The sequence below is a fragment of the Magnolia sinica genome, chromosome 17 (assembly GCF_029962835.1).
Source record: "Magnolia sinica isolate HGM2019 chromosome 17, MsV1, whole genome shotgun sequence".
NCBI lineage: Eukaryota > Viridiplantae > Streptophyta > Magnoliopsida > Magnoliales > Magnoliaceae > Magnolia > Magnolia sinica.
The window spans coordinates 9,694,429-9,713,547 of NC_080589.1; the positions used below are offsets into that span (position 1 = coordinate 9,694,429).

Below are 19,119 nucleotides of genomic sequence, written 5' to 3' on the forward strand. Positions count from 1 at the left end.
CTCATGGTTTTCGGCCAAAAATAGTAAGTGTCCTAATTGGCTCAACCATACTATTCTCCTAATTATGCTAAGCACTTTTCATGTTGGACCAACTCCTAAAGCCCAACAGATGAAAAGTTATAATCAAATTAAAATTTACTATTAATAGTAAAAATGAAAATAAAACTGGAATTTGACTGTCAATCTGATGGTATTTCACAAATTCGGCATGCACAACCTAGCATAGCAGGGTTGGGCGGCTAAAGTAGCTCGTCCTACCCCAAAATCATATGGCACGTCGGATAACTCATTCCGGTTTGTAAGATACACATGTTTTAAAGTCTTGATGTTCCGGATCACTTCCACCTCCGGCCTTTTCTGGTCCATCTTGGCTATGAAATAGTGTGCGACCTGCTCTACATCATCTCATATACTGGGAAGGTAGTCTCATTTATGTCCTAAGTTTTTTTAGTTTATAAATAAATAAATAAAAACATCAAACTACCGTATTAAAAGGAGATCGCAGGATTAGCTAGGTAGAATATAGATTGAGTTGTATAAGGGATATTTATAACTTAGAAACAAAATCTACATGATTTGGTTGAACAAATCCTGGAGATTGCTGAAGTGGATGTTAGCTTGTTAAGCTTTTCTATGTTGGAACTAGTGGTGCAACTAGGGCGAGTTGCATCATGTTGAGGGTTAACCTGAGCCCCACCCATCCTCAAGATGGACCCAACCCCCACTCCTACCCGACCAGAATTCTAACCAGGTGCCCAACTCAAATTCCTATATACTCAGATCTTAAATGGAATCAAACCAACTTGACCTGGATAGTGATTATTTTCAATCTGACCTGAATTTGCTCGACCTGATTTCAAATGGGTTTGGAGTTTGCTAACCCAATGATCCTTACAACCTAACCCAACCCAACTCGATCAATTAGATTTATGTTGATCCAAATGAAGTTGCAGTCCTAATTAGAAGGGGAATGGCAAGGTTCATTATGAAGCTTTTCCTTTGGAATGTAACATGGTAAAGCTACTCTTTTTCCAGCGTCATGTGTGCAAGTTAGATATAAAATTTACAGTAAAAAATAAAATAAATAAATAAATAAAAATAAAATTATCATTTTCAATAGAAAATCTTTACTTTCTCATTGCAGGAGGACAGAGCATTCTAGAGTGCAGCTTGTGAACCGCCTAAGTAAACTCTATGGTGTCTAGTGAATGCTGATTGCAAAACTGTGATATAGTGTACCGAGTAAACTCTATGGGAGCCACCATGATGTATGTGTCTTATTTATGCTATCCATCCATTTTCTCAAATCATATTAGGGCATGAGCCCAAAATTTAAGCATATCCAAAGCTCAAGAGGTCGACACTCCAGGAAACAATGGGAATAATGATGTCCACCATCAAAACCTTCTTAAGACATATGGTGATATTTATTTGTCATATGACAGGTCCAAGAGATCACACAAACATGAACAAAGGGAAAATACAAATATCAACTTGATCCCAAACTTTTATGGTCCCTAAGAACTTTTCAACCATAAATGTTCAGTTCCCACTATTTCTTGTGGTGTAGTTGACTGGAGCTTCGGATATGCTTCAATTTTGGGCTCATGCCCTACAAGGAGCTGATAAAACAACAGTGTCCACTTTTCAACTGTAAATGTTCAGTTCCCACTATTTCTTGTGGTGTAGTTGACTGGAGCTTCAGATATGCTTCAATTTTGGGCTCATGCCCTACAAGGAGCTGATAAAACAACAGTGTCCCTGTGGTAGATTCCACTTCATCTCTGGATCTTCGTCATGTTTTGCCCGAAATAATTATCAAAGTAGACGGTGTCTTTTAGGGTAATTATTTTTCTCACTGGCGGGAAACTTTGACGACGGAAGGCGATTTTTAGGGTACAGACGAACAAAAATACCCCTTGGGTTAAGGTAAGAAGCAGGTTAAAAAAGAGAGTTATTTTTGTCCAAAATAGGTTTGTCCGTACAAGCAAGGGTCTAGTTTGGTTATTTATGTTTGTGGTCTGTCGAGGCTGGTAAGGTATGTAAAAGGTGGTGTCTACAGTAAAAAAAATAAAACCTTTGCCCATGCCCTAAAATGATACGCAGGCACTAATAAATGGTACACTTGGAATATGTTAAATCAACTAAACTGTCTAAATTGTGGAACCCATCGTTGTGAAGCTACCTTCCGAAAGTTAGATTAGTTGAACGATCCCGATCGCTGATTCTTGGGCACCTCCATGTGTAAATAAGACCATTGGATTTGTTTCATTATAAACCGTCCAATAAATGTCCACCAATCCGATATCCGGACACTAAAATAATCAATAATTTTGGATTATCATACATCTAAATTGGTGTCTATAAATTGGCCGGTTGAATTTGAATTAATTGTGTCCCGTATGCACGTCTAAGGTCACAATGCATGGGCCCACAAAACAGTTGCTGTGCCCCCATAAGTACAAGAGGTTTGCAGTAATACATCCCACTAATACAAGGCTTTGTAGAGCCAGAAGAATCTGAATAGAACCATCTTTCTACTTCAATCCGAACCTTTCTACCTCAATCTGAACCATCCAATTAGTGGACCTAATTACAGGTACTGTTTTTTGAAGAAAGTAGCCGGATGTGGTGGGATTTAATCGGGCCACGTGCAACTGTAGCGGTCAACGAGATTTCCATTATGTTTCCTCTTGTCCTTTTTCTTTCTTTTTCTTTTTTTTTTGGACATTCACCATTCACAACAGGGCTGACCAGACCGATGGGAGTTGATTACCAAAACATGGACCCCACTTGAGAACTTTAATCCTTATGAACACCTAAGATTTTGTCAGAAACACATGCATTGAATGAATCCTAACCATTGAAGATTTTTTAGGGCTGTAAATAGATTGTTAAGAAAAAGATTTATTTTATTTTATTTTTACAATGAAAGGGTGTTCCGCCCCTTTTTAAGGCAAGACTACTCCCTGCTGATGCACACAATCACCCACAAACCACATGCAATGGATTAATAAAAAGATAATAAGTGATGGGTTATAGCTTTTCGTTTTTTAGAAATATGCATCTCGCAACAGCTATTTCAAGACATCTAATATCATGTGATGAGGAAAACTAGATCAGGTGCACAGACAAACATCAAACACCATACCATAGGACAGACTCATGGATGTTTAACTAAGTCTAGCAGTCCACATTTGATGGAATCCAACATTTTTTTTTTAGCAAATGCATCAATTGGACAGCCAGGATTGTCAAACCACTGCATCTAACTGATGACTCAATCAATGGTCCCCACCACCACCACACGTTCAACATACTTCATGCAACTATTATGCAGCTCAAAGCATTATCGCTCTCCTTCTCTTACCCTTTTTTTTTAATGATATACAATTTAGAATATGAAGGATTTAAAATTAGTGGGATTAAAACAAAGTATGGATCCCAAAATGACCACTTACAATATCTTGGGTCAATAATTCATGAGTGAGAGGTATGAAAGGTAATTTTCAGAGCATATAGTGTTTTATGTGATCGTGTTGTACCGTTCAAATTTAAAGGGAAATTTCATAGGGATAGCTATAAGACCAGCCATGCTTTATGGAGAACAAAATGTTAGGAAGTCAGGGAACAACACATTCATAAAGATGGGTATAGCTGAAACGAGGATACTGTAATGGATGAGTGGCAAGACAAGGAGAGAGAATTAGAAATCAATGCATTCAAGGGAACTTGGGAATAGCACCAATAGATAACAAGACAAGGTAAAGTAGGCTTCGATGATTTGGTCGTATACAACAAAGACCAAGTACCACACAGATTAGGAGTGAGTTGGTACAAGTTGGAAGGCTCTAAAAGGTAAAGAAAAGGGCCTCTTGTGGGTTGGAGATAGTAAGAAAAGACTTGATGCCCTTATGGCCTAATTGAAGTTATGACCAAGGTATTCCATAACAGTAACGGTGGCCATAACACCCACCACCATTACCATTATGATACAGGCCATCCTGTTTTCTTTTTTTTTTTTGAAAATAAAAAAATTTTTGAAAATAAAAAATGTTTCTGGACTGTTACAAGGCCATTATGGGACTGTTACAGTCCATTACGAGACTGTTACAGGGCCGTTACAGCAGGGTTTTTTCTGCAACAGCCGTTTCAGTCCCGTAACATATAACGGTTACGACCATTACCATTTCTTAACGCCTGTAATGGCCATTACGTAACTGATTTTGAATACCTTGGTTATGACCTTGTTAGAGTGGAATGGCAGAACATAACTCCTATAGCAAGCCCAATTGGTTGGGATAGGGCTTAGATGATGATAAACAATGAGCAAGTTATCAAAACCAAAACTAGAAGCACAACACAAACATGGGAAGGAGGAGAGCGCCTCCCACGAAACTATACAAGGGATTACCTCCTGCCAAACTCTTGTTGGGTACTTTGTTCTACGAATACAACTGGTTCAGAATTAAATGTTGTCTGCTAATTTCATCATATCATCATCATCATCAAACATGCATAATTAAGATTTAAGTATCATCCAAAAAGGGTACTTATAGCCCATTAACGATACGACTGTACTGGCCAGTATTGCCCATGAATGATATAGCTGTATCAGCCCAATAAAGGGCCAATTGGGGGCCATAACGGTGGTGAATGATACAATAGCCGATCCAGATATTTAAAACCTTGTGCATAACAACATTACTGAAAGAGAAACCTATCCATTGGCTATAGCTGTATCAGCTCAAACGGTGCTTCCTATCCACAGCGCCCTTACTCCTTTTGGAAATACGACATTCCTCCAAAGGTGCAGGTGGGTGGCTGGCTGGAAACAACAGGATTCTCACAGTTGACAACCTTCAAAAAAGAGGAATGATCCTCCCCAATGTTTGGGTCTGTTGTCTCGCTGCAGAAGAAACGGTGAATCATCTTCTGATCCACTGCCTTATTTCTTCCGTCTGGGCTGACATTCTCCCCTGCTTCAACGTCCATTGGTGCTTTCCTAAAGATGTCGATATTCTCCTTAAGGCATGGCATGGCGTTGGCATAGGAAAATATCATACCTGGGTTTGGCGCATGACTATAATGGCTATTTGGTGGGCCGTTTGGATGGAAAGGAACAATAGATGTTTTCAGAACAAAGAGCGGGCTCCACACCTTCTGTCTTCCCTGATTAAGTGCACGATTGCAGAATGGGTTTCCCATATTGGATGGGTTCAATGTAGATTTTCTTTCCCTTTAGCTTTAATGGTCTCTGCCATCTCAGCAGATGCTGTTTCTCCTCTGTTTTTCTGTTGCTCTTTAAAACAATGTTACCTTTCAAAAAAAAAAAAAACCTATCCATTGCTTTGCGTATACTTAGCAAGAAACCAATATGTAGGGATTATCCATGCATTGCAAAACAGCTAGGGCAATCACAATTTGCAAATAAAATGTATCTATATGGTTTTAAGAAATGATCCACTGCAAATGAACAGAAATGCAAACTCCTGCAATTACTACCTGTCTAGCAAAATCGAAACACAGCATGGCAAAACATGAATAATAGTAGATAGAGATCCTCATGGATAAAGGGAAATTTGCAATAGGAGGAAGACTGACAAGAGACTCAAACCCTGAATCCCCTGCTGTTCCTTCTCCCTCTAGCCCTCTCGTATTTCCTTCCCTTCGATCGCACGTAGGGTTTGGTGTGGCTGTGAGGCACGCCAGGAGCTTTTCCAAAGTGCTTCACAGCTTCACGTGAATTCTTCCTACCTCTGAGGAGAACCTGCAACGTGTGCACGCAAAAGATTCAGTACAAAAAAAGAAACTCATTTTTAGTTCTTTTTTTATAACTAAAACAAACTTCCGTGGCATTCATCATCATTGAACGCCAAGCTTCATGTGCATAGAGTCAATGGACACACTGAAGACGACAATATTAGTAGGATTGCAAGAAAATAAATGAAATCATTGACCTTGGCGCGCAAATTATTTCTTGGATTAAGAACAGAAAGGTTCACCTTTCATTCAAGAGTTGCACTCCAGCGGTACCGGTACCCCAGGCAGATGTGGAGCCCACGTGATGTATTTGGGTCAACCCTTCACTTCGTAGTATCCCTATGAGCCACAAAACAGCCCGATCCGACCCTCAGATAGGCCGCAACACAAAGGGGCATCCACTTTTATTTATCATCTGAATTGCATAACTGCCTAAATTTTGGCCTGACCCTTTATTTAGACCAGATGAAGGGTCGGACCAGCCTAGATTCCACATACAAAACATGGTGGACCATCAATGCAAATCAAGGGTGGATGTTCCCTCCCAACTTGTACCTTGTAGTGTGTGGCCCACCTGATTCACAGATCAGCCTAATTTTGGGCTCTGGACATAACATGTGCTGACACATTAACAGACAGGTTGGATTTCATTCATGCATCATGTGGACCCCACATCTGCCTGGTACCAACGTGGTGGTGCCGATATCACTAGGGCACGCCCCACTTCTATTTAGATCATTCAGGCTTAAAATTTTCAATACAGTACTCGCACATGCAAGCATATTGATTGCACTATGTGAAACAAAATGAAAAAGTAATTAAAATCCAAACATGCTATTAAAAGAGTAACAAAAATGACCTTGATATAGTAAAGCACATGTTCCAGAATTAATTGACTTTCGTGTCTTGCAAAAAACCAAAATGTTTCACTACATTATGCTGACTGAGCTTGGCTGCACAATCCTTCTAAACAGGTGCCTTCTCTTGCTTCGAATTGCTCTTCGGACTCACCCACCCATTCCCGCTTCCTAGCTGTTTCTATTTGTTAACATTTTGAAAAAGATGCTTTCACCCTTCTTTTTTAAGGTAACAAATTTTATTGAGAAGCCGCCTTAGAAACCATGGTGAAAAAAGAATACAAAGAAATTTCAAAACCAAGAGAGCAATGAAAACACAAGTGTCCAAATCAGTAAATCTGTATGCCCAGTCGACGACCCAAAAAACAATCTTCCCAACTATCATTCCCACAGACCCAGATCAGAACAATTGTTCCTCTCACCCAATATAGCTCATATGACAGCCATAGCCGCCAACCACCACACCACCCTCTGATCTTTACCCACTCTGCCCCAGTGTTCGAAGTATAGGTATCGCTACAAGTTTGGCCAGCCAGGGATACAGAAACAATATTGATATCATCAATAATATCGATGATAACCGGAAATGCGGGGAAACATAGGGAAAATGGTTGAATTTTCAGCGAAACTTCAGGAGATGTTAAAATGTACATATTTGCATTTTTAGTAAAAAAAAAAAAAAAAATTGCAAAAAGAATGCATACACAACAAGTTTCCAATTAACGGGGCCTTAAAAGCATGTGTTGTTGTAAGAAATCAATCGTTGTTGTAAGAAATCAGTCCAACCATCCCATCCGGCCTATTGAACCATCCAACAACCTTCCATCCAAACATCCATTGATATTGCAAAATATCAACAACACATGACATTTCACCAAGAAATCATCAACAATTGGTAAGGAAACGAAAGATTGTGGTCTCAACATCGTGCATGTTGTGATATTGATAATATCAAGCATTGCTGTCATGTGCGACCGCATATGTGCATATCCATATGCAAATCACATATGCGATCATGGCACATGTGATCGCATATGTGGCCATGGCACATTGAATTTTTATTTTTTGCAAAAAAAAATAACATTTTGCCTATAAAAAGGTTTCCAAATCTCCTCCATTTGCAATATTCTCATTCCAAAACTCTCTTACTCTATTTTTCTCTTACATTTCTTAATTACAAGTGATCTCTCTCTCTCTCTCTCTCTCTCTCTCTCTCTCTCTCTCTCTCTCTCGTATTTCCTACTTCCAATAATCTTAATCTCTCTCTCCTACATTCCCTCTCTCTTGGAAGTTGGAAGATCAAGATTCAAGCACTTTCAAGTTTCAAGGAAGATAGCTTGTTGATTTTATACAATAATAAATAAATTGCTTGTTGATTTTGTTGTTACTTCTTGTTAACTATATTGTTAAATGTGGGTGACTTGATGTTTAACTCTTTGTTTAATTGATTTTTTTCTCTCTCAAATGTATTTTAAATATGTAAAATTAGTTATCTATTAACTTAGAAAAGTTCTCCTTAGTTTCTTATAATTTTTTTACATTTTTTTGAATTTTTCCCTTATATATATATATATATAAATATATATATATATATATATATATATATATATATATATATATATATATTAATTTTTCAAAAAAAAAAATATGCGATCACATATGCGCATAGGCATATGCTATCGCACATGATCGCATATGCAATTCGACAACATTGATATCAAGATATTATCAATGACAAATTGAACACTACATACAACCATGTGCCCAGGAAAAAAAAATGAAATAAACATCTCTAATAAACAAAATTTTGATGATATCAATACGTTGGCAATATTATTGAAATATCGTTGATACACTTATGATACAAGCATTACCTAGAATTTACATAGTCAAAAATATTGGCGATATTGATGCATTGGCAATACAAGCGACACCTAGAATTTACATAGTTGAAAATATTAGCGATTACATTAGCGATATTAATATGTTCGCGATACTTAGCGATAGATTGCTAATGCTTGGAATTTCTGATACTACCGCGTTATCGGTATCGCTACGAGTGTAATTGGTATCGTTGAGCTGGAGATAAAGATAATATCGGAGATATTTCGATAATATCAGAGATCATTCAAACACTGCTCTGCCCTCATGCCACGAAGCCAAGAAATCCAGCATCAAACCCGGCATTAACAATGGATATTGAATTTTGATAAAAGGCACTCCCAAATCTTCCTTGCAGATGGACAATGAAGGAGTAGGTGATCCACCATTTCAGCATCTTCTCGTACACATGACATGCATGTTAGGGAGCACCAAGGATCTTTTAGTGAGCACCTTCTTCTCCCCACTAGCCACACAATTATTTCCAAAACCAAAAGTTATGACAGTAAATTAAATGGTTGAGCATTTTGTAGAAGGATCGGACCAAAAACCTCCCCAAATTATGAGCACGCCACACCACCAAATCTCCCACCTTGGCATGACAAGCTTAAGGCTTTCCAAAAGGCTAATGAAAGCAAAAACTTCAATCATCACAAAGACTCCTTCAGCAAGGAGGCACCACACCACCTCATAACCGATCCTAGAATAATGGCGGGCAATTGGAATATTCCTCTCTGGCACAATAACAACTAATTTAGGGAATGCCTCCCTTAATGCATAATCGCCTAGCCACAAATCTTCCCAGAAACATATATGACTTCCATCCCTCGTAGAAAAGAAAATTCCTTGAACTTGGCGACTATCAAGAGAATAGCCCTCCACAAACCAAAAGCCATATACCGCGACGAATTCCTTAATCCACCATCCCCACTGACAAGTTCCTTACTAGCCATCGCTTCTCTCCAGAGTTTGTCTTCCTCTATGGCAAAGGCATATCCACTTCCCTAACAACACCTGATTCATGGAATCCAGAACCCTCAAGTATGGTACCTTATTGCAAAGAAAATTGCAAGGAGAATGGAGAAAACCTCAAGAGCCACTCCTCAAGAAGACTATCCAGTGATCACCACCACTCCATAACACTTCCTCATGTTGTAGTTTTTCCACATACAAGACCTGCCACTTTGCAAACTCCTAGAAGTAGGAGCTTGCACTTTCTCAAGTATGGTGCCTTATTGCGAAGAAAATTGCAATGAGAATGGAGAAAACCTATAGAGCCACTCCTCAGGAAGAGAATCCAGTGATCACCACCAATCCAAAACACTTCCTCAAATGTTGTAGTTTTTCCACATACAAGACCTTCCGCTTTGCAAACTCTTAGAAGTAGGAGCTTGCACTTTCCCGAGTAACTTTTTTCTTCCTGGAGAACCCCAACCAAACAAACCAAATCCCTCATAAACAATCCACCAACACCATTTACCTAAGAGCCTGTTTGCCTGCAGAATATTTGCACATATGCAAGTACTTAATATTGTAACGTATTTTACTCTGAAAGCATTTGCACAACAATAGTCTTTAGGGCACTTTTACATATGCAAATTCCATTACAATGCAAACCTGATTTGCGCACATTTGTTTCAACCAAATTTCTCACGCAAAAGTATTCATAGTCACCCTTTTTCCCATGTAAATGGCAATATATATATATATATTCACACCACCCATAAGTAAACAATATCCTTATGTAAATTACCCCATCTGGTTTTACTAGAATATGAACCATCCATTTTCCCATTTCCAAAACTATTAATCAGATTGTTAGGATCATCCTATCAACGTGATTTTAGATGGATGGGCAATCAAAGGTGGGCCCACGTGATGGACGGTACATATCAATGCTTAGACCTCTCTTGTATACTAACATAGACCACCCATTTCCTAGACCACTGAAATATGATCAAGGGTGGGCGACAATCCACATCAATGCGTAGACCTCAATTATACTCAATATGGACCATCCATTTACCAAAACACTAATATAATGGTTAGCATCATCCACACAAGTGATTCAAGAGGGATGGAGCATCAAGGGTGGGGCCCAGATGATGTATATTCCATATCAATGACACCTTCTCTAGCATGGTTGGAATCAATTTTCATTATTTGGATGGATGATGATAGACCAAATAATGATTTTGTATTGTATGTGATGTTTGGAACAAGTGCAAAGAAGTCTACGTTCACTATTTGTAACCATGTGAGCCTGCATGTGTTAATCAGTATGGCCAGATCCATTTACACTGGCTTAAATGGCTAGTGTTTGTTACATGTACAAACAAATTACACCCACATTGGACATAAAATTTGAAGTTTGAACAAAAATTGACTTCGCGTGTATGTAGTACACGCAAACATAGGGAAACAAATTATATTGGAAAAATAGACCCAAAAAGCAATTGTGGTAAACTGCTTACATGGTAGACACATTTTTATGCAAATGGATTCCTAGTAAAATACTTCAAGTGTAAAGGATTTGCAAATGTAAATGGTTTGCACATAAATGTACATTATGTATCCTTACAATATAAGTATTTTACCATGCTCGTCTTTCAGTAGAGGTGTACACGAGTCGAGCTGAGCCGAGCTTTGCCCAGCTCGTGCTCAACTCAGACTGCTCAAGTCCCAGCTCGTGCTTGGCTTGGCCTTCGAGCTCGGAACAGCAGCTCGTGCTCGGCTCATCCGAATTCGAGCTGAGTTTGAGCCGATTTCAAGCTGAGTTTTCTTTAAATCGGAAGGATTCGATGTTGTATGTCTCCATTTTGCGAATGAGAAGACATGCTTTCCTTAGTAGCATTGCATTCATCGGTTTTTGAACCGTCAGCGGAATCCACCTCCTCTTCCATTGTAGGCTCTCCAGAAGGGGATTCTGCCTTAACAGTAACTGCACCGGCTGTATTGATGCAAGTATTTTCGACAGATTTTGACTCCGAGCAGCTGAATTTTTTAAACTCTATCGACTCTCCATCATGCTCTTTACTTTCCTTCTGCATTGAACAATTGGGTTAGTCTTGGCAACATCCAATATCCAACGATCTTCCACGCTCCAACTGCGGGGTTGAAGGTGCTTGATACCTATTAGTCACCAGCGATTCCTCATGGCCGTGGTCATGGGCAAGTGCTAAAATCTTTGCTTCTGACATGTTTTGATTTTCGGCCCCAGCTGTTTCTGATTTAAGCTGAAGCATGGATACCACGGTTTCTTTGACAGGTTTCAATGATTTAGGAACAGTTCCTCCTGCATTGAAGGCCTGTTCAGGGCCTAGTGAGTTCAGAAATCCTTCCGCTTTTAATTAATGCTAATACAATTGTGCTAATACAATTTTCTTACAATTGTGGTTTGGGCGTACGGGTAGGATCGGGTGACTAGTGGGTAGGGTTTTTTTAAAAACCTTTATATATAACTTAAAATCAAGTCGAGCCGAGTCGAGTTGAGTTTAAAACCGAGTTGAGCTACGTCCAGCTCGGACTCGACTCGAAATGTTCCGAGTGCCCAAAATATGGCTCAACTCGGTTCAAACAGCGTTTTGATATGAGTCGAGTCGAGCTTTTTCGAGCCGAGTCGAGCGAGTTACCAAGCTTTTGCTACTCGTGTACAGCTCTATCTTTCAGTTTATTTTTCATATGGTAAGTCATTTTCCTAATTTCTTTTTCGGACTACTACTTAGATGTGTGAAAATCTATGAGTTCAAAGTGTATGTCCAAAAAACATTGGACCTGCTCCAAGTACCATCCATCCAAACCAAGGCAAATGAGCACCACCATAAACATCAAAACACATGGTGGTTGGTGCCCGCTTCTATGGGAGCAAAACTGAACATTGACCTTTATACATGATCCGAACATCACATACATCAATATTTTATCATTTATGAAATCAACGTCCATTGAAACAAAGGAAAATGGACCCCACCACCATACACATCAAGGCATGTGCAACCTAATCTAAAACCCCAATGGAAACCACAATCGAAAGCTTTAAACGAATGAAAGCCCCAACCAAAAGCCCTAATCACAAGCCCTAATTGAACAGCCCAATAGAAAGCTCCTATCGAATGAAAATCGCAATCAAAAGTTCCCACACTTAGTCCCAATTGCATGAAAGTCCTAATTGAACGGCCCAATAGAAAGCTCCTATCAAATGAAAGTCGCCATCAAAAGTTCCCACAGAAAGTCCCGATTGAATGAAAGTCCTGACCGTAGGCTCCAATCAAAAAGCCCTAATCATTCATTATCAAAATAATGGAAAAATGTGGGAGAAAGGACCAGCACCAATCATGAGTGGACCATCACCAATTGCTGATGAAAGGGGCTCGAATCGATGAGGGCAGCACACTTTTCGGGAGGGAGAAGTTTTTTCTTGAGGAGTGGACGTATGCCTCAAGAGTTTTTAAAAAAAGTATTTATTAGTGGTAAAATGTACCCCGTACTTTTTAGTACTCGAGTGTTTCCATTTAAATCAAATTTAGCACAAGCGTGTGTGAGAATACATAATATAGAACTAAAACATCGATTGATTGCCCACGATTCGCCCATCTTAACCGGCTCATCTGAGGTCAACCTGCCCTTGTAACGCCCCGATTTCCAAAACCCGAGCATACGACTCATTTTCTGAAAAATCAAGTGTTAACCTTTAAAGATAGCGAAATTTCAGGGTTTTTTTTCTTTTCTTTTCTTTTCTCAGAGTTAGCAGTTTAGCTTAATAGAACAAGTCAAGCATAAAAGGGAATCCAAATACATAAATCCAATTATTCTAGTGCCTGCCCGAAAGCTTATACAAACCAATGTCTCATTAATCACAATTACAAAAGGAAATAATTTAATACATGAAACAAGATAAATTGCAACTGGTCTTGAACTACAAGATCACGTAGCAGCTCTTGAGCAGACTTTGTATCATGCTCATCATCAACCTGAACATGATTATCATTTAAACCACCTACACTACATGTACGGTTATACATTCGATGAATGAGTGGCAATCTCAATGTGAATTCCCCTCAATATTACACACCGCCACATTAGTTAAGTATAGTTTTAAACAAGAAAACATTCAAAACAATCCATGATGTGATCTTATTTAAGTGCATGGATGCACATCAACTGGGGATGCACATCCAGTTGGCCAAATGAATGGACCTTTCAAACAGTCAATCCATTCAGGCAAGAGAATGGGTCTTTCAAAGAGTAAACTCATTCAACTTGCAAAAGAACGGGTCTTTCAAAGAATAGACTCATTCAACTTGCGAAGGAACAGGTCTTTCAAACAGTTGGCTGACTTAAGCAAAGAATGAGCCTTTTAAACAATCTGCTCATTCATGCATGGGGATAGGTCTTTCAAATAGTTAACTCATTCCTAATAAGAGGATGAACCTTCCAAAGAGTAAACTCATTCAACTTGCAAAAGAACGGGTCTTTCAAAGAATAGACTCATTCAACTTGCGAAGGAACAGGTCTTTCAAACAGTCAACCGGCTCAAGTAAGATAGTGAGCCTTTCAAACAGTCAGCTCACTTAAGCTAAAAATAGGCCTTTCAAACAATCGGCTCATTCATGCATGGGGATGTGTCTTTCAAACAGTTAACCCATTCTTAATAAGAGGATGAACCTTTCAAATAGTCGATCCATTTAATCAAGAAAAAGGGTCTTTCAATAGTCGTCTCATTCAACTTGCAAGGGAACGGGTCTTTCAAATAGTCAATATGCTCAAGTAAGATAGTGGGTCTTTCAAACAGTCAGCTCACTTAAGCAAACAATGGGCCTTTCAAACAATCGGTTCATTCATGCATAGAGAACGACCTTTCAAACAGCCGGCTCATCCCTAATAACGGAATGGACCTTTCAAACAGTTAGTCAATTCAGAATGCAAGAGCCATGAATGCGTGATTAATCCCAGCCATAATTATTCCAATTTGCAAACAACCGATTTAGGAAGGCTCAAAGGTCACTATGGAGGGCTCATCACGCAGCATAGGTCATTCCTTCCGTCGTTTGTCCCGTGTTGGTGTACATGCACGTGCGATGGAAGTCTCACTTGTTGAACTGTGACTGGCCACTGGTTAAGGAGGATACCATTAAACATCCTAATGATAGAGTCCCATGAGTCGGGGATGGTTGAATGGGATACTGTGCCCGAGCTGTCGGCCTATGCTGGGTGAAGAGCCCCCCATAGTGACCTTTGAACTTTCCTAAATCAACTGTTTGCAAATTGTAATAATAATGGTTGGGATTAATCATGCATTCATGGCACTTGCATTCTGAATGGACTGACTATTTGAAAAGTCAATTCCTTTATTAAGGATGAGCCGATTGTTTGAAAGACTCATCCCCATGCATGAATGAGCCGACTGTTTGAAAGGTCTATGAGCCGATTGTTTAAAAGGCTCATTATTTGCTTAAGTGAGCCGACTGTTTGAAAGGCTCACTATGTTACTTGAACGGGTCGACTATGTGAAAGACACATTCCCTTGCAAGTTGAATGAGTCGACTGTTTGAAAGGTTCATCCTCTTATTAGGAATGGGTTAACTGTTTGAAAGGCTCATCCACATGCATGAATGAGCCGACTATTTGAAAGACACATTCTTTTGGATAAGTGAGCCGACTGTTTGAAAGGCCCATTATCTTACTTAAGGGGGTCGACTGTTTAAAAGACTCATTCCTTTCTAAGTTGAATGAGTCGACTGTTTGAAAGACTTATTTTCTTGCCTGAATAGACTGACTATTTGAAAGGTCCATTCTCTTATAAGGGATGAGCCGACTGTTTGAAAGGTCCAACCCCATGCATGAATGAGCTGACTGTATGAAAGGTTCGTTCTTTACTTAAGTGAGCCAACTGCTTGAAAGACTCGCTATCTTACTTGAACGGGTCAACTGTTTGAAAGACTCGTTTCTTTGCAAGTTGAATGAGTCAACTATTTGAAAGACTCATTCTCTTACCTGAATGGACTGATTGTTCGAAAGGTCCATTCATTTGGCCAACTGGATGTGCATCCCCAGTTGATGTGCATTCACGCATCCATGCACTTAAATAAGATAGCATTATGGATTGTTTAGGATGTTTTCTTGTTTTAAAATTATGCTCAACTAATGTAGCAGTGTAATCTTGAAGGGAATTCATACTGAGTTAGTCACTCATTCATCAAATGTATAACCGTACAGGTAACGTATGTGGTTTACATAATAATCATGTTCAGGCTCATAAAGAGTTTGGTACAAAGTCTGCTCAAGAACTGCTACATGATCTTGTCGTTCAAGACCAGTTGCAATTTATCTTGTTTCATGTATTAAATTATTTCTTTTTGTAATTGTGATTAATGAGACATTGGTTTGTATAAGTCTTCAGGCAGCCACTGAAAGAATTGGATTTATGTATTTGGATTCCCTTTTATGCTTGACTTGTTCTATTTAGATAAATTGCTAACTCTGAGAAAAGAAAAAAAATACCTGAAATTTGGCTATCTTTAAAGGTTAACACTAGGGTTTTCAGAAAACGAGTAGTATAGTCGGGTTTCGAAAATCGGGGTGTTATATAAAACAAAAGGGGGCAATTTACGTTTGAAACAATTTTCTCATGAGGGAGGTGTGAAAATCTTTTGACCATTTACACAGGAAAATAGGTGGGTCTATAAATGTTCGCATAAGAAACTCACCGCAAATAAAAGTGTGCAAATCAGCTTTACATATGTAAACTATAATTTACATACAATTATGTAAATATCTACAAACATACCTGCCCTAAGGAATATCAAAATCTCTTAATCCTCCATTATTCGCAATTCCCCAACCACCATTTACCTGAGGAGATAACTCCTCCCAAACATTTCATACTTGGGCAATCCCAGTAAATTGTCTCAAATTAATCAACAACAGAGTTGAATATCCAATGGCTAGATTTAGTGCACTACAGAAACAGACAACGATGTTTTAATCATCATTATCTCACATGGAACAAGGGCCCCAAGAACGAAAAATTGCAAAACCATAGGATTCTAATCTTGCTTGCCGAAATTCCCAACCAACATTTAGAGGAAAACGAGAGAGAGACCCCCCAAAACAAACTAAACCAAACACGCTCCAAGAAGAGCACTCTATCCAAACACAGCCTAACCAAATCAACTTGGATATCCAAATGCACCCACCTAAAAAAAAAAATTTCCAATTGGACACCCAAACACAGTCTAACCAAATACACATCAAACAGCAAAAGAATCATCACTGACATCAGAAGCTATCATAGGGATTGTGCATCTACTTCAATCACCTAACTGCAGTTCTAATTGAGTTCTTATCAAGGCAGAAAAATAAAGATCCACATCCAAAACAACACAAATTCAACAAACGAATGACAAAAAAAAAAAGCATCCCACTCGCATATAATCTAGCCATCATAGCCGAAAGAAAAAACCCAATTCCCAATAAAGGAAATCAACCAAGAAGCTAGAACAATAATCATACCGTGTTCTGCCCGAGCGGAGCCCGGAGGGCAAGCTGATCAAACGTCAGGCACTCTCCCCCGGCTTTCACAATCCTCGCCCTGGCGCGCTCTGTAAACCTCAGCGCAGTCACCTTCAGTGCCGGAACTTCATGAATCCTGATATCATCAGTGACTGTCCCGACGATAACAGCAATCTTACCTTCCTGAAAATCCATAAAAATATTTTAAAAATAAATAAACAGAGATAAGATATAGAAATCGAAAGAGGCCGTAAAAGACATCGAAATTACTACCTTGCCCTTCGTGAAATGGATCAGTTTCGAGAGGGAAATCGGGGCCTTGTTGACTTTGCTCATGAAAAGCCTCTTCAGGATAACTGCATTGAACTTGCTTCCGGTGCGACGGACGAGGAACCTGTACAGCTGTGATGAATGGAGAATGGGTTTGAGAGAGAGAGAGAGATGAGATGATAGGCAAGAGACGAGAAGTGCTTAGAAACCTTGACGAGAAGCTTGAGGTAAATATCGTTGGATTTGGGGGCGGTTCTTTTCGTCTTCTTGCTTTTGCCTCCGGCTACTAGATCGATACCCTGCGCACGTTTGAGATAGACAGCGTTACAGGGAGTAGGACGAAATAAGAGATGAGAGAGAGAGAGAGAGATGCCTGCGCACGTTAGAGATGGGCAGTCTTACAGGAAGCAGGAAGAGATGAGAGAGAGAGAGAGAGAGAGAGAGAGAGATTACCATTTCGGATGCTACTGCGAAGATCCGCCGCGGCTGCTGCTCTTCTCCTCAGCGAAGATGGGTTCTGCGAGAAAATGAAAAATCCCTCCGCTTTTTTACTTCACAGCCATCTAGGGTTTTTAGGCTTCCCGCGCTTTGTAGAACGCTGGACCACTGGAACTGGTGGTCCACGAGTCCCATTATCTGAGTTTTCGAGATCATGGAACCCAATTTTAGGTGATCCCCACCGTACATATGATGGGCATCACCTTATATGGGAGAAATACCGCTGGATATTTCTATATAACCTTGATCTTTAGCGTTCTTTCAAAGAATATGGACCTTTCTCTTTACGGGCCGTTCATTGGACCCTCCAATCTGGGAGAATGGTTGGGTATCTCTAAACCATGTGGGACCCGCCACATTAATGGTTTGGATCATCCGAAAGACCTTCGGAGTTAGGAGCATTTATGGGTTGGTAATGGTACGTACCCACCGTTGTCACTTTCACTAACGCGGAGGAAAACGACTTGACGTTCATCAAATCCACACCGTCCATCAGGTGCATCACCCCTTGATTAGTCTTGAACCCAAAAATCAGACTGCTTCAACAGTCAGGTGAGCCACCCCCTACAATTATACCTAAAACTTCTAAATGCACGTGATATGACCCACCTAGCTTTTGGAATACTGTGAGCTTTTGAAGCTCTTTAATCCTAATGAGGCCACATCAGGTAAATGGATTGGATGGCATATAAACACTGCGGTCAGTCCTACATTAGTTTGGGGTCCCATCTCCACTTTTTCCTAGGTGTGGCCCACCTGAGTTTTCTGAATGGTCGTGATTTATAGGTCCCATGGGCAACGTGAGGCAGAGTACCCGATGGATTGGGTGAGACCCGATTCCACTGAGGTGAGTTGACCCCTTACCGTGGTGCTCAGGGTGATGTATGTGCACCTTCCAACCCTTTTGAAAGTTCTTTTAGGGCATTATCACAAAGATGAAGTAGATCAAATAATGCGTGGAGCATACTATAGGAAATAGTAGTGATTAAATCCCCACCATTGAAAACTTAATGGAGGCCATTGGAATGTTTATTTGTCATCAAGCTGTTGATAAGGTCACAAAGATGTGGATGGAGAGACCACACAAATATCCGCGTGATCCAAAACATTTGTGGCCTATGATAAGTTTTTTTGGACCTAATACCACTATCTTTTGTATTACGGTCCATCCAAGATCTGGATATGCTTTATTTTTTGCATCATGCCCTAAAACTAGCTTTCGATGCATATGGACAGTATGGATGTGGTCACATACATCATATTGAACCCCACGGTTAGGTGGTGCAGCAGGGTCTCACTAATTTGGTCCCTAATCAGTTCCCTCCTTGGGATGCTAGGT

At 39.7% G+C, this 19,119-nt stretch overlaps 1 protein-coding gene across 1 annotated transcript; it reads right to left on the reverse strand.

Annotated features, from left to right (window-relative positions):
- Nucleotides 1–5,409: 5,409 nt before the first annotated feature.
- LOC131231010 (large ribosomal subunit protein eL18y) lies at nt 5,410–17,884 on the reverse strand. The gene is made up of 5 exons (XM_058227062.1): nt 17,736–17,884; nt 17,492–17,581; nt 17,286–17,414; nt 17,013–17,195; nt 5,410–5,770 (listed from the first exon to the last, which is right to left on the reverse strand). The coding sequence occupies exons 1-5, from the start codon at nt 17,736–17,738 to the stop codon at nt 5,612–5,614; spliced, it is 564 nt and encodes a 187-aa protein (XP_058083045.1). The 5' UTR covers nt 17,739–17,884; the 3' UTR covers nt 5,410–5,611.
- Nucleotides 17,885–19,119: the final 1,235 nt, after the last annotated feature.